At 41.3% G+C, this 16,285-nt stretch overlaps 2 protein-coding genes across 2 annotated transcripts; both read right to left on the reverse strand.

Moving 5' to 3' along the window:
* Positions 1 to 678: 678 nt before the first annotated feature.
* LOC149972464 (C-X-C motif chemokine 9-like) lies at positions 679 to 3,700 on the reverse strand. Its single transcript, XM_090217990.1, has 3 exons — positions 3,594 to 3,700; positions 3,234 to 3,363; positions 679 to 2,988 (listed from the first exon to the last, which is right to left on the reverse strand). The coding sequence occupies exons 1-3, from the start codon at positions 3,658 to 3,660 to the stop codon at positions 2,895 to 2,897; spliced, it is 291 nt and encodes a 96-aa protein (XP_090074116.1). The 5' UTR covers positions 3,661 to 3,700; the 3' UTR covers positions 679 to 2,894.
* Positions 3,701 to 13,386: 9,686 nt separating this feature from the next.
* LOC149972465 (uncharacterized) lies at positions 13,387 to 16,004 on the reverse strand. The gene is made up of 2 exons (XM_090216582.1): positions 15,857 to 16,004; positions 13,387 to 15,362 (listed from the first exon to the last, which is right to left on the reverse strand). Exon 2 carries the CDS (start codon positions 15,359 to 15,361, stop codon positions 14,933 to 14,935), a length of 429 nt encoding a protein of 142 aa, XP_090072708.1. The 5' UTR covers position 15,362; positions 15,857 to 16,004; the 3' UTR covers positions 13,387 to 14,932.
* Positions 16,005 to 16,285: the final 281 nt, after the last annotated feature.

A 16,285-nucleotide genomic window follows, 5' to 3' on the forward strand; every position in this document is an offset into this window, starting at 1 on the left:
GCTGCAGAGAGTACCGTCAATTTTTTCACATAATCAGACATTACAATTTGTTGTACATCAAGAGCGGGCATATGACCTCCCTCCCTTGCTGGACCAGGCATGACTCTTCCAGTTATTTTCTCATGAGGAGAGAGATGGGTGCCTGCTCCTGGTGAGGCTCTCATAGCCATCAGTGCCAGAGGCAGGACTTCAACCCATGTCAACTTCGAACCTGCACACACTTTAGCTATCTTAGCTTTCAACTTTTGGTTTGACGTTCCACCAGATCTCGGGACCGGGACTGGTACACAGAACCGAATCTGTGTGTTATGCCAAATCTTTCTTCCACCTGTCTTAGGTGTTTGTTACTGAAATGTGAGCCACTGTCAATATACCTGGGTATTAATTCTCTTTTGCTGTTGGTATTGCTTCTAACCATTTGGACACCTATCTACCATAACTGGGAGATAGCGTTCTATGCTACTGTCCTGAAAATATGCATTAGGTATGTTTGATATGGTTTCTTTGAGTTGTGTCTGCCACAGATGCTGCATTTGTCACAAAATAAGTCAGTCGTTATGTCGCAAAATAAGTCAGTCATTATTTTAATTTGAGGGTGCCACCAGATGTGCGAGACCTTTTCTTTAGTTTCACCAGTCCTTTGTTCTTTGTTCTTTGTTCTGCTTCCTTTCTGCTTCCTTTCTGCTTAGATTGGAGTTTCCCCCCTGTAGGAGGTCCCCCGCTAAAGTAACCTGCTTGTGTCCATTTAAATTTTATCCGTTCCCACACTTTCTTCACTTTACTATACTGTTCTTTCCCTCCCTCTCTATCAATCATACTCTGATCTAAATATTAATTGAATTTGAGTTTGGGCGTGGTGGCTGCAGACATTTTATCTAGTTCGTCTGATAATGTGTATAATGCGTTATTTAAGTATATTCAACCCTTACTATGTGGTGTTTATTTCTATCGTTGTATGCTTAGCCCGTCCCTGGTCGAAACCAGGGATGTATTCGCGGTGTCGTGTGTCCAGGAGTCGCGTGTGTGTCCAGGAGTCGTGAGATAAGGGGAACTGAAACTGGCAGTTTATGGCTGGGGGTAGGGTGCTTCCTGTTTGGACAGGGGTGCGTGCAATGACTTGAGTCAGGCGGCTTAATATATGTGCTTGATATATGAGCTATGTATATGAATATGTGTATATATGACATTAGGTTTAGCGAAAATGCTCTCCTAACCTGCAATGGAAAGTCACTTGTATCAAAGTGTTTTTGGGGAGTCACGTCCGTGGACGTTGAAATCAAGGCTGGTCCAGACAGGACACACATACTTGCCAGTTGATCCGTGCATGCTCTGAGTCCAGTACACATCGTGGTAATCCGTGTGGCCCCGTGGCCTTGTGAATGTTGACCTGTTTAAAGGTCTTGCTCACATCGGCTACAGAGACCGTGATCAAAACCTTTAGCCATGTCTATGCAGTTTCCTGATAGCGATGGAATTTAAGCTTACGAGTGTTTTAACGATGCAGCGTTTCTATAAAGGCTGAAAAAGTCACATGTGTTTTCCAAAACACCACGTATGGAGAACTTTCAATAAGTGCGTCTTTAGATCATGTGTTGATACTGACGGGATTGAAAGAAAGGCAGTGCTGCTCTCGGATCAGCATTCTCGATTCAAATTTTACTTAAGCATTAGATACTGATGACAGATCAGCTCCTGGAGAGAAATGATCACCTGTGGCTGAAAATACTGAGGCGGCTTATTCTAATACTTTGGCTATGCTCTAAATCGAATATTTGGAACATCATTGCGCACATTTGAGGCAAAAATGATAAACAGTAGCCTACAATTAGCAAAATAGAACTAAATTGATTGAACATTACATTTATTTCAATATGATTGAAATATATAGGCCTACTGTATTTATATTTTAATGCAGTCATCTCTGTTTTCATTTCAAGCATGTTTTTACCCTTTGCTTGTATATAACAATTCCAAAGACTTTGGCAACTTTGTGTGTCAACTTCTGTTGATGGAGTTATCAGTGGTCACGGAGAGACAGATAGAATCAATATGTTTATGTTTAGAGGAGATCTTCTGTCTATAAAGTGACGAGGAAGTGCAAAAAGTGTGAGTGTTTTCAAGTGCAACATGGTTTTGGGAAACAGCTCAGAGATTTAACAATGTGCCTACGAAGGTTCTAACGATGAACTTAGCCTTAAAATGCTTTTGGAAAACCGAGATTTGTTTTTAAATTATATTGACAAGATAGTCTAGACTATTAGACTACTCTAATTTTAAAGTAGGCTGATTGCAATCATTGGCTTATTGGCTTATTGCTCCCAAATCATAGGAATCCTCACTCAGTTGACTACTTTAAAGTGGTGGAAGCTCTCAATGTCCATGCTAAAGCGGGTTATATCCATGATGAGTCCTCTATCTCTAAGAAAACAGGCACTACTCCAACATAGTCGTTTTTTTCAAAGTTGCCGAAATGCCATATGCGTCCACTTACAGTATATTAGTGCATTCATAGCAACTGAACCCTTATGAAACTTTTATTAGATCAAACAAGCCTCACTTTTTGTTTGCCAAATTTGCCACTCTCATTGACCTCTATACAAAAATTCCTCACTTCATGGACTTATTTTCATGGACAGATTTTGGGCAGAGTAAAACCTCTCGTTTCGTCTCTTCCTCTCAGTTATCAACCAGCTAATTATTAGAATTAGGTTTGCTAGATTAGGGTTGCAGTGAAAATCTACAGGAAGTTAACTCTCCAGGAGCAGGGTTGGAGTGCCCCGTTCTAGATAAGTATGTCCTATAAATATCTGTGTATGTTAATAAAGTAAAGTACAGTACAGTACTGAAAAGTACAGTAAATTAAGGTTGATGTGAAATAAATAAAGTATTTTATGTTAAAATGTATTTTTCCAGCAGCGCAGCAGCTGTTTTCCCAGTGGTCCATTTGGATTCACACACACAGGCTCACTGGTCCTCTTTTCTACCACTCTACAACACACAGAGAGACACAGTTAACACACACACTCCAACAAAGGGACACACATACTTAATCTTTACACACACACTCTGCAACATGAAGGGGAAGCACATGCTTCCCCTTCAGGTTCAATATATTCAAGGGGGTTCAATATATTTTAACTGTATTTTAACTGTGTGCGTGAGTGCATTTAAGTGTGTGTGTGTACGCCTGGGTGTGGGCATTTGTGTGTGTGCAAGTGTGATCTGATACTTACATGATCTGGTCAGTGTTGCAGGCGGGGCCTTTGAGCTTGACTTTGAGGTCAGACAGTGGTCCCCTGACAGTTGTCTTTGTGTCATAACACTCACACCTCCCTGGGACAAACTGCCCCTCACCTTCCCCTACTGTAGAGACAGACACAGAAACAGTCAATGGTGTTTCAAGTGAAATATATCATGCCAGAATATCACACACCACATGGGAAAATAACATTCTATCAGTCTTTCTGGAGTCACACTTCTCACCTAACTACAGAATGACCGACAGATTAGAAATAACACAACTAACACAATGTCGCTTATACAAACTGTAACCCAAACCTGTGTGGGCCTGTGCGTGTGTGTATAGTTCTTACCTGTTAGCAGTAGGCAGTAAAGTGATAGGCTTGTCAGCAGACAGACAGGCTGGACAGAGAGCTTCATATTGCAGCTGAGACCTGAACTGAGCCGTAGAGCTGCCTGAGCCCCCTAACGCCCACATCTGGGGTTTCCAAGTACACTGCCCTATTCAAACACTTACTGGAATTTCCCTCTCTCCCTCAGCCAGGTGGGATTTCCAAAGGATACTGAGATCACGACTATCAAGGACACTCTTGGTCTCTAGAAGATTATAAAAAAATCTGAAAGGTTTACAGGAGGCCTAAATAATAATAACCCAGAGGACATTTTTTTTTTTTTTTGTTTAAGATTAATTTATCAGAGATAAAATTATATTTCAACAAAATAATATTGCAGGAATGGTTATCTTGCATTTCTGACTACAGAAACCATTTCAAAACTATCTGAGATGGTGGGTGTCAAAAAACCTCTTCTTCCATTCTATTTGAGAACAACTGTCTTATATCTGGACAATGAAGGGTTTATTTAGTGACTGATGGTTGTCTGCACAGTGACTTCAAAGTTTATTTATCACGTGCAAAGGATACAGCACGTGTAAAACATACAGTGAAGTGCGAGCTCTTTCACAACAATGCAGTAATACAAGTAATAATATAGATAAATCAAACACATGATAAATACGAGAACAAAACAACAACAACATGAAAATGAAAGTTATACACAGGTCAGTGCCAGTATAATTACAACAATGTGCAGGGATACTGGAGTGACTAGAATGCCCAAAAGACGCATGTTGTGTTTCTTAGCTCAGCTCACACACACACACACACACACACACACACACACACACACACACACACACACACACACACACACACACACACACACACACACACACACACACACACACACACACACAATACATGCTTTAGTCCAGATATGTATTTACATGCAGATACATGACACTGTAACTCATATGGCTCTTTCCCAGCCAGGCCACATGATTTCGACTTTAACCAACTTTCATTATGCCCCATTCCCTATTTTTTCCACATGGAGAGCTAAATACTTCCCTGGGAAAATATAAATATAATTTAAAAAGTTATATGACCATCTTGAAATTTAGCACAAAGAAATGGAAGAAGTGGAAGGCGTGTTGCCTCTTTTTAGGCATTCCAGGCAGTCTCCTGTAATACACTTTTATTCTGTAGATTGTACAGAGCCAAATCTTTGTGTAATTCATATAAAACACCTTGCTACTGTGTGTGACTATTGTACACTTTTCACCCTACAACGTCTCCATAGAAGGCTTTGTTAACATCCAAACATTATTTTTACCAGGACGTGTACTTAGAGCATGCACTGACCAGCTGGCAAGTGTCTTCACTGACATTTTCAACCTATCCCTAACCCAGTCTGTAATACCTACATGTTTCAAGCAGACCACCATAGTCCCTGTGCCCAACCGATCCACAGATTAAGCAATCTGTACTGCACTTGACACTGTCCTCCCCCACAAGAGGAACACCTAAGCTGTTCATTGACTATAGCTCAGCGTTCAACACCATAGTTCCCTCCAAGCTTGTCACTAAGCTCAGGACCCTGAACACCTGCCTCTGCAATTATGTCCTGGAATTCCTGGCGGAACGCCGCCAGGTGGTGAAGGTAGGCAACAACACATCCGTGCACAACACCAACACCATCATTAAGTTTTCTGACAACAGGACGGTGGTAGCCTGATCACCGCTGACAATGAGCCTATTGGGAGGTCAGTGACCTGGCAGTGTGGTGCAACCTCTCCCTCAATGTCAGTAAGTCAGTAAGGGCTCCCGAGTGTTCTAAGGCACTGCATCTCAGTACAAGAGGCGTCACTGCAGTCCCTGATTCGAATCCAGGCTGCATCACACCCGGCTGTGATTGGGAGTCCCATAGTGCGGCGAACAATTGGCCCAGCGTTGTCCGGGTTTGGCCGAGGTAGCCCGTTATTGTAAATAAGAATTTGTTCTTGACTGACTTGTCTAGTTTTAAAAAAAAATCATTAAAAAAAATAATGAGTTGCTGATCGTGGACTACAGGAAACTGAAGGCCAAGCACACCACAACGATGGGGTTGTAATGGATCATGTCGAGAGCTTCAAGTTCCTCTGTGTCCACATCACTAAGGAATTATCATGGTCCACACACACCAACACAGTCGTGAAGAAGGCATGACATTGCCTCTACCCCTTAAGAGCCTGAAAATATTTGGCATCGGGCCTCAGATACTTAAAAAGTTCTACAGCAGCACCATTGAGAGTATCTTGACTGGTATGGTATGGCAACTGCTTGGCATCTGACCGCAAGGCGTTACAGAGGGCCAAGCTCCCTGCCATCCAGAACCTCTATACCAGACAGTATAGAGGTTCCAGCCACCCAAGTCATAGACTATTTTCTCTGCTACCGCAACTATCTGCATTGACCTTTTTTGCACTAACTCTTTTAACTCATCACATACGCTGCTGCTACTGTTTATTATATATCCTGTTGCCTAGTCACTTTATCCCTTAAAAACTCTTAAGGATTTGCAGCTTTTTTTCAATTTTCGCCTAAAATGACATACCCAAATCTAACAGCCTGTAACTCAGGCACTGAAGCAAGGATATGCATATTCTTGGTACTATTTGAAAGGAAACACTTTGTAAGTTTGTGGAAATGTGAAGGGGATGTAGGTCTGGTAAAAGATAATACAAAGAAAAAAACAACTGTTCTTTTGTATTTTTTGTACCATCATCTTTGAAATGCAAAAGAAAGGCCATAATGTATTATTCCAGCACAGCTGCAATTTGGATTTTGGCCACTAGATGGCAGCAGTGTATGTGCAAAGTTTTAGACTGATCCAATGAACCATTGTACTTCTGTTAAAAATGTTGTATCAAGACTGCCCAAATGTGCCTAATTTGTTTATTAATAACTTTTCATGTTCAAAACTGTGCACTCTCCTCAAAAAAATAGCATAGTATCATTTAGCTGTAATAGCTACTGTAAATTGGATAGTGCATTTAGAGTAACAATAATGTAAGCTTTATGTTAATATCAGATACAGTATGTCTATGGCTTGGGAAATGTTCTTGTTACTTACAACCTCATGTTAATCGCATTGGCCTACGTTAGCTAAACCTTCCCGTGGAAGGTACACCGATCCCGAAGAAGTTTTAAGTAAAGTGACATGATATAATAGCGACGGAGTGAATGGCTGCCATTTTACAGGCTCCTAACCAACTGTGCTATTTTGTTTTTTTGTAAAAATAAATAAATAATGTGTTACTCATTTTGTACATAATGTTGCTCCTACTGTCTCCTACATCCAAAGAAATCTTCTGGACATCAAAACAGCGATTACTCACTCATCTTCAATGAGTCTAACGCAAATGATATACTGCTTCCCGGAGACCAGGCCCAAAACCCTGTCATGCGTGTAAAAAAGACAGAAATACAGGGGCGGAGGTCTGGGTGCCTTGTGAGAATTTCTCGGCGAGTGAATAAACCACCACTGCCCTCAGTATTATTGGCCAAGGTGCAATCATTGGAATACAAACTGGACAATCTACGATTAAGACTATCTTCCCAACAGGACATCTTATGTTTCACCGAGACTTGGCTTCTCTGTTTTTCGGCAGGACAGTGCAGCTACATCTGGTAAGACAAGGGAAAGTGTGCTAAATAAGGTGTGCTAAATAAGGTATTTGTCAACAACTGCTAGTACGCAATGTCTAATATTAAAGAAGTCTGGAGGTATTGCTCGCCTGAGGTTTGAATACCTCATGATAAGCTGGAGACCACACTATCTACCAAGAGAGTTCACATCTATATTATTTGTAGCTGTCTATTTACCACCACAAACCAATGCTGGAACTAAGACCGCACTCAATGAGTTGTATAAGGCCATAAGCAAACAAGAATATGCTCCTCCAGAAGTGGCACTCTTAGTGGCCGGGTACTTTAATGCCGGCAAACTTAAATATGTTTTACTTAATAAAAATAAAAAAACTCTAGACCCCCTTTACTCCACACCCAGAGATGCATACAAAGCTATCACTCGCCCTTCATTTGGCAAATATGACCATAATTCTATCCTCTTGATTCCTGCTTACAAGCAAAAACTAAAGCAGGAAGTACCAGTGACTCGATCAATACACAGATCAGATGACACTGATGTTATGCTACAGGACTGTTTTGCTAGCACAGACTGGAATATTTTTCTGGCATTCATCCAATGGTATTAGAAGTATACCACCTCAGTCACTGGCTTCATCAATAAGTGCATTGACAATGTCCCCACAGTGACTGTACGTGGATTACAGGCAACATCCGCACCAAGCTAAAGGGTAGAGTTGCCGCTTTCAAGGAGCGGGACACTAATCTGGATGCATGTAAGAAATCCTGCTATGCCCTCAGACAAACCATCAATCAGGCAAAGCGTAAATACAGAACTAGATTGAATCCTACTCTGACGGTTGTCGGATGTGGCACGGCTTGAAAACTATTACGGACTACAAAGGGAAACCAAGTCTTGAGCTGCCCAGTGACACCAGTTTACCAGACGAGCTAAATTCCTATTCATGCTCGCTTTGAGGCAAGCAACACTGAAGCATTCATGAGAGCACCAGCTGTCCCGGACAAATGTGTGATCACCTTTAAACAGGTCAACATTCACAAAGCTGCGGGGCCCGACGGTTTACCGGGACAGGTACTCAAAGCATGCACGGACCAATTGGCAAGTGTTTTCACTGACGCTTTCAACCTCTCCCTGGCCGAGTCTGTAATACCTACATGTTTCATACAGACCACCATAGTCCCTGTGCCCAAGAAAGTGAAGGTAACCTTCCTAAATGATTACCGCCCTGTACCACTCACGTCGGTAGCCTTGAAGTGCTTTGAAAGTCTGGTCATGGCTCACATCAACACCATCATACCAGAAACCCTAGAACCACTCTAATTCACAGATCGCTCCAACAGATCCACAGATGACGCAATCTCAATCGCACTTCACACTGCCCTTTCCCACCTGGACAAAAGTGAGGATGCTGTTCATTGACTACAGCTCAGGGTTCAAACCCATAGTGCCCACAAAGCTCATCACTAAGCTGAGGACCCTGGGACTAAACACCTTCCTCTGCAATTGGATCCTGGACTTCCTGATGGGCCGCCCCCAGGTGATAAGGGTAGGCAATAACACATCTGCCACGCTGATCCTCAATGCTGGGGACCCTCAGGGATGCGTGCTTAGTCAACTCCTGTACTCCCTGTTCACCCACGACTGTGTGGTGTGGTAGCAGGATTACAAGATTGTTATATTTATGCACCAAATGGTTGTTTTATTTAGTAGAGTAAGGTTCTTATGATTCTCTCCTTTTCTGAGTTAACTGAGAGAAATCTTTTGAATATTTTGATTAAGTGATAGCTTGATGATTAAAAAACCTACAGCTGGAATTTCATAGATCAGATGAGGTGGGTGCCACCGAGATAGAGATTGTTTAATTCCTCCAGGCAAGGCCTCAGTTTTCCTGATTATCCTGACATTTGGGAGACAACACATGAGGCAGACGACCACAGGATGTGGCTTATGGTGCCCCCAATCTATATGGGGGGGAGGAGTTGAACCAGTTATGACTGAGCAATCTTGGTATCGGGTATATAAGGAACAGCAAAATGATAGGCTCTCGGTCGACGGTTTCATTATTGCAATAATTAATTGATACTGTATTGAATAAAGATGATTGTTTGAAGAAATGACCAAGTCTCTCTCACTTGAATAGAATATTCCACCACAGTGGCCAAGCACGACTTCAACACCATCATTAGGTTTGCTGACGACACAACAGTGATCACCGACTACGGTGAGACAGCCTATAGGGAGGAGTTCAGAGACCTGGCAGTGTGGTGACAGGACAACAACATCTCTCTCAATGTGAGCAATACAAAGAGCTGATCGTGGAATATAGAAAAAGGAGGGCTAAACAGGCCCCCATTAACATCGACGTTGCTGAACTGGTCGAGAGTTTCAAGTTCCTTGGTGTCACATCCTCGGTGTCACAGAATTTTTTGAAACTGTTTGTTTTTTCATTTCACTTCACCAATTTTGTGTATGTCCATTACATGAAATCCAAATAAAAATCAGTTAAATTACAGGTTGTAATGCAACAGAATAGGAAAAACGCCAAGGGGGTGAATACTTTTGCAAGGCACTGTATTTTTAATCTGTGTATCATAAAGGTCTTTACGGGGTGCTTGACAGCTGTTGTTCATACAGAACACTCAGATCAACCCTTAAAGAGATGGGTGGGGATAAAGTTTAAAGAGGGTTTGAACGATGCTGAATGGGTGTAATATATTAAAATGCCATTTTCTCAAAAGCGAGTTTACAAGTTTATCAACATTCAAAGCAAAATGACTTTCCCATTGTTCCTCAACAGTAGTATATGATATACCATTTTGTAGCTCTTAGTCTCTACATTTATCCAATGTTAAAAACACAATAAAAATGTTTGCTACATAAGGTCACATATGGACTTGGTATTTTACCAAATAGGGCTATCTTCTGTATACCACACTACCTTGTCACAAGACAACTGATTAATTTTTAACATAAACAACTGTTAATTGAAATGCATTCCAGGTGACCTTATGAAGCTGGTTGAGAGAATGTAAAATCTCAAATATAAAATATATTTTGATTTGTTTAAGACTTTTTTGGTTACTGCATGATTTCATATGTGTTATTTCATAGTTTTGATGTCTTAATTATTATTTTACAATATAAAAAATATTACAAATAAAGAAAAAAGCCAGGAATGAGTAGGTGTGTCCAAACTTTTGGCTGGTACTGTACATATTTTTGGGTGGGGGGATTGAATTTAGTGGATTTGAGCCATTGCTGGTACTTTGATGGTACTGTATTTCCACTAATATCTCTTCATACAATACATGCTTCACAATTGTTTATGCACTATTTATCAAGCCTTGTTGCTTATGTTTGCTCACCTTGCGGGTTTATATGCATCTGATGCGTATGCTAAATGGGATGCCGGGCAATATTCTTAACATTCTCTAGAGGGTACTTATAAGTTGATTGGCCAGGTGGTTCTAGTGTTAACAGAAGCTCTTATTCAGAGCGACTTACAGGAGCAATTAGTTTTAAGTGCCTTGCTCAAGGGCACATCGACAGATGTTTACCTAGTCGGCTCGGGGATTTGAACCAGCAACTTTTTTCAGTTGGTTTGCCATGGGCAGTTCACCTCACTTCTAATGTGTTGTTGTGTTAGTATGTCCCACCCTTCTTCGGCCAATTTCAACATAATGTGTTTTTGGTTGATGAGTCAGTTAGGCCATGCCCATCTTTCTAAAAAAAATCTAAAGTTATTTCAAAATATTGATCCTGCTTTGTAGTATACCTTTCTGCACATGGCAAACAAACAAGGCCAAAGAACATGGATAAAAATGTTAGCTAGCTAGAATCAGTTAAACAACATGTGTTAAGATTAAAAAGTAATTGTGTTTAAAGTGTACAGGAAAGAGAATGTATTGTGTGATGTGCTGCAAAGTAAGCTTTGTAATTCGGAATTCTTCCTGTTGCAAGCAAGGTTGAAGCAAGCTAGTTTATTAGCTAGCTCTAGCTAGCTATGCATCGATGGGGACACAGTGGGGCTGCTCGTGTTCATGTCATGCTACTATGGGTGTGAATGGCTAGCTAGCTAGTGGCAATACTGTCAAATACTGTGGAACAAAACACATTGTTTGGACTGTGTAGACCAGAGCTCCAACCCTGTTCCTGGAGAGCTTAATGTTGGAATTAAAATCATAAAATTGTTGTTTTTTTGCAAGTTGTTGGTATTGTAATGTGTCATTTTTATATACAGTGTACTCCAAAAGTATTGGGACAGTGACACATTTGTTGTTGTTTTAGCTCTGTACTCCAGGACTTTGAAATTATACAATGAGCTTTGAGGTTAACAGACTGTCAGCTTTTAGTTTAGGATTTTTTCATCCAGATCAGGTGAACCGTTTTGAAATTACAGAACAATTTGTACATAATCCACCAATTTTAGGAGAACAAAAATATTGGGACAAATTCACTTGTGTATTAGTAGTAAAAAGTTAAATATTTGGTTCCATTTTCATAGCATGCAATGACTACATCAAGCTCGTTGTCACGCCCTGACCTTGGAGATCCTTTTTAAGTCTCTATTTGGTTTGGTCAGGGTGTGATTTGGGGTGGGTATGCTAGGTTCTATTATTTGTATTTCTATGTTTTGGCCGGGTAGGCATTCTCAATCAGGGACAGCTGTCTATCGTTGTCTCTGATTTAGAACCATACTTAGGTAGCCCTTTCCCCACCTGTCTTTGTGGGAAGTTGGCTGTTTATGGAACATAGCCTTTAGCCTCACGGTTTGTTTTGTAGTGTTTATTGTTTTGTTCGGCGTCTTTTCGAAATAAAATAATATGTATGCTCACCACACTGTACCTTGGTCCTGTTCTTTCAACGACCTTGACACTCGTGCTGTTTGCATTTGCTGTTTGTTTTGGTTGTGTTTCAGATTGATATTTGATGACATTTGTACATCTGTAACTTTCTCACTCATCATTACTCATCATTATTCACGATTCATTCAGGATTATCCGGAATCTTAACATTGTTGTTTCCAATGGGGAGTAAATGAAGCATACTGGGCAGAAGAAGCAAGGAGGTGGGCAGAACCAAGCACGAGCTAATGAGATCCTATTGGCACGTTCTGGCATGAAATTACATATTTCAGTAAGGGAACGCCTACTCTGTGAATTTCCTATGTGCAACAATTGAATTCTCCCTTGCAATATTTCTAAACAATTAAGTTTTTAGAACCTTTAAGAAAGGGTTGAGTCTACAAAACATAGTCCAATTTGTTCCTAACAGATTTTTAGTTTTGGGAACAGAAAACTGAATTGAGATTGAATGTTTCATCAATGAGAATATTAGCAGAATGTCGGCCAAGTTGAATCTAATTCCATCTTCTCCCATTTCCCACCACAGGACTTCCTTTCATCACCATATTTGGTGGTGAGAATACATTCTACATTTCTAAATTGACATCTGGCTGCACTGTCTGAGTCAGCATGATTTATCAGTGGCACAAGGACACAATCTCAGAAGTAACATTTGTATCAGACAGTGCTTGAAGTGGAATGAAAATGCAGTTACTCATTTTGGGTGCCGGTACTGTTTATTATTAGGTGCCAAGTGATGTGTTCTGGCCCAAATCAAGCACTGGTATCACATTTAGACATTTAGACATTCAGTTTGGAATCTTTAAAGTTCCTAAAACATTAGCTATGCAAACGTAAATACGGTGAATACAAGAAATATTGTTACAAGAGTATTTTATTACAAAATAGAATAATCTCTTAAATTGAACTCCACAGGTTGGTTTTACTGGATTAATGTTTACAGAGTCCCTGCATCATATCCAGCATAGTGTTCACAATTCAGTGAAACAACATCTAGTCCAGTCCAGACCAGCTTAATCCAGTCCAGCTCAGAACCCATCAGTGGGCCATTTGGGGACAGCACCACACATCATTGGTTACAGCCAGTTAGAGTATTCCCTGATATTTAATATTCCAGGTTTGAGCACCCACAGTGCTGCTGGAGCATTCTCCCCTAAACTAGTACAGTGCCTTGCGAAAGTATTCGCCCCCCTTGAACTTTGCGACCTTTTGCCACATTTCAGGCTTCAAACATAAAGATATAAAACTGTATTTTTTTGTGAAGAATCAACAACAAGTGGGACACAATCATGAAGTGGAATGACATTTATTGGATATTTCAAACTTTTTTAACAAATCAAAAACTGAAAAATTGGGCGTGCAAAATTATTCAGCCCCTTTACTTTCAGTGCAGCAAACTCTCTCCAGAAGTTCAGTGAGGATCTCTGAATGATCCAATGTTGACCTAAATGACTAATGATGATAAATACAATCCACCTGTGTGTAATCAAGTCTCCGTATAAATGCACCTGCACTGTGATAGTCTCAGAGGTCCATTAAAAGCGCAGAGAGCATCATGAAGAACAAGGAACACACCAGGCAGGTCCGAGATACTGTTGTGAAGAAGTTTAAAGCCGGATTTGGATACAAAAAGATTTCCCAAGCTTTAAACATCCCAAGGAGCACTGTGCAAGCGATAATATTGAAATGGAAGGAGTATCAGACCACTGCAAATCTACCAAGACCTGGCCGTCCCTCTAAACGTTCAGCTCATACAAGGAGAAGACTGATCAGAGATGCAGCCAAGAGGCCCATGATCACTCTGGATGAACTGCAGAGATCTACAGCTGAGGTGGGAGACTCTGTCCATAGGACAACAATCAGTCGTATATTGCACAAATCTGGCCTTTATGGAAGAGTGGCAAGAAGAAAGCTATTTCTTAAAGATATCCATAAAAAGTGTAGTTTAAAGTTTGCCACAAGCCACCTGGGAGACACACCAAACATGTGGAAGAAGGTGCTCTGGTCAGATGAAACCAAAATTGAACTTTTTGGCAACAATGCAAAACGTTATGTTTGGCGTAAAAGCAACACAGCTCATCACCCTGAATACACCATACCCACTGTCAAACATGGTGGTGGCAGCATCATGGTTTGGGCCTGCTTTTCTTCAGCAGGGACAGGGAAGATGGTTAAAATTGATGGGAAGATGGATGGAGCCAAATACAGGACCATTCTGGAAGAAAACCTGATGGAGTAGGCAAAAGACCTGAGACTGGGACGGAGATTTGTCTTCCAACAAGACAATGATCCAAAACATAAAGCAAAATCTACAATGGAATGGTTCAAAAATAAACATATCCAGGTGTTAGAATGGCCAAGTCAAAGTCCAGACCTGAATCCAATCGAGAATCTGTGGAAAGAACTGAAAACTGCTGTTCACAAATGCTCTCCATCCAACCTCACTGAGCTCGAGCTGTTTTGCAAGGAGGAATGGGAAAAAATGTCAGTCTCTCGATGTGCAAAACTGATAGAGACATACCCCAAGCGACTTACAGCTGTAATCGCAGCAAAAGGTGGCGCTACAAAGTATTAACTTAAGGGGGCTGAATAATTTTGCACGCCCAATTTTTCCATTTTTGATGTTAAAAAAGTTTTAATTATCCAATAAATGTCGTTCCACTTCATGATTGTGTCCCACTTGTTGTTGATTCTTCACAAAAAAATACAGTTTTATATCTTTATGTTTGAAGCCTGAAATGTGGCAAAAGGTCGCAAAGTTCAAGGGGGCCGAATACTTTCGCAAGGCACTGTATGTCCTCATTTGTGTCCTGCTTGGTGTGTGTCCTTGTCTCGGTTTATGTGTGTGTTTGTCCATAAAGCCATTCCATGGGATCTTTCCCCCCACATTCCCTCTCCATCCCCAGCCTGCCTGACAGCTGCTCTCGGGCTTGACCTGTGGTGGTGCTAGTCCGGGTGGCCCGGGGGGAACCGCGGGGCAGCAAAGCTGAGACAGAGTGCTTCATCTGAGACTTGGAGAACAGCTGAGCCCTGCCCGTCCTCTGGAGCCTCACAGGGCCACAGCTAGGGTGCACCACTGGTCTGGCCAGCGCCTGGATACTGGTCATATACTCCTCCAGGGACTGGGAGCACTGGGATGGAGACTGGGAAACAGACTGGGCTGGATGGGCTAGGTGGCCCGGGGCCCCCAGGGTATCAGAGTCTTCCAGGGTCTCAGTGATTGTGGGCAGGTGAGGCAGAGACAGAAGCAGCCGTCTATGCTTCATACTACAGAGGAGAGAGAGGGGAGAGACAGGAGGGTTAGAGATCTCTGTGTTGTGTTTGTAAAACGCATACTAGATTAGATAAATTATATATCAATGAGTCACGAGGACTCACGTGTGTCTTTCTCCTTAATATTAATCCTTACCACTCTATACTATTGACACTATATTACCCATGTATCTACTATTGAGAATAAATATACATGTATGGATATTTCCTCTTCTATGTGGGAACAACCAAAAATATTTTAGAATCTATAAGGTTTTCTATGGGACTCTAAAAAAGTGACATCCCACCTATCATACTGTGTCAATATAGTATAAAGGTGATCAAAGAAAATATTAAGAGCACATATATGATTTTAAAAAGGGATTATACTTAAAACCAGCTAAATTGTATGTCTAAACAAAATAACATTGACCAGTGGTAACGATACCATATCCTCAAATTGCAGACCTAGCTGAAGATATGAGCAGTGATATTGGAGATGAGCTCACCTGTGATTAAGTGCAGTTGTCAGTCTGACAGACAAAATATAGATCCCTTTGGATCGCTGCTTGCTGCAGTGACAGTAATAATCCACTCTGGAGACTGACAGAGCTGTAGCTGGTCCGCAGAGCGAGTGTGTGACCGGCCACTTGAGTGAGAGTAACAGCAGAGCGGGAGGCAGGGCCTTTTATACAGACACACTGCATGGAGGGAGCAAGCCAAGGCTGAGGAGGATAAATATAGCCACTGACCTCACATCTGTGTGTGTGTATGTGTCAGTTTATATTTCAGAAACAATTAGGCCCTGGAATAATCATGCACTCATCCTCACACACATATTCTCTCTCTCACGCATACACACACAGACACACAGTAACTAACAACAAATTGAGGGTCATTTTTCCAGCCGAGGTCTCGGAAATCTTTCCATTTTAATG

Source organism: Oncorhynchus mykiss, chromosome 23 (genome assembly GCF_057628025.1).
Source record: "Oncorhynchus mykiss isolate SJ-2025 chromosome 23, ASM5762802v1, whole genome shotgun sequence".
NCBI classification, from domain to species: domain Eukaryota; kingdom Metazoa; phylum Chordata; class Actinopteri; order Salmoniformes; family Salmonidae; genus Oncorhynchus; species Oncorhynchus mykiss.

Bases quoted from the DNA above. Each gene is read 5' to 3' on its own strand.
- LOC149972465 (XM_090216582.1), bottom strand. From the start codon at position 15,361: ATGAAGCATAGACGGCTGCTTCTGTCTCTGCCTCACCTGCCCACAATC.
- LOC149972464 (XM_090217990.1), bottom strand. From the start codon at position 3,660: ATGAAGCTCTCTGTCCAGCCTGTCTGTCTGCTGACAAGCCTATCACTT. The intron at 3,364-3,593 runs GTAAGAACTATA...CTGTCTCTACAG, and splicing joins TTACTGCCTACTGCTAACAG to TAGGGGAAGGTGAGGGGCAG. The intron at 2,989-3,233 runs GTAAGTATCAGA...TGTGTGTTGTAG, and splicing joins TGCAACACTGACCAGATCAT to AGTGGTAGAAAAGAGGACCA.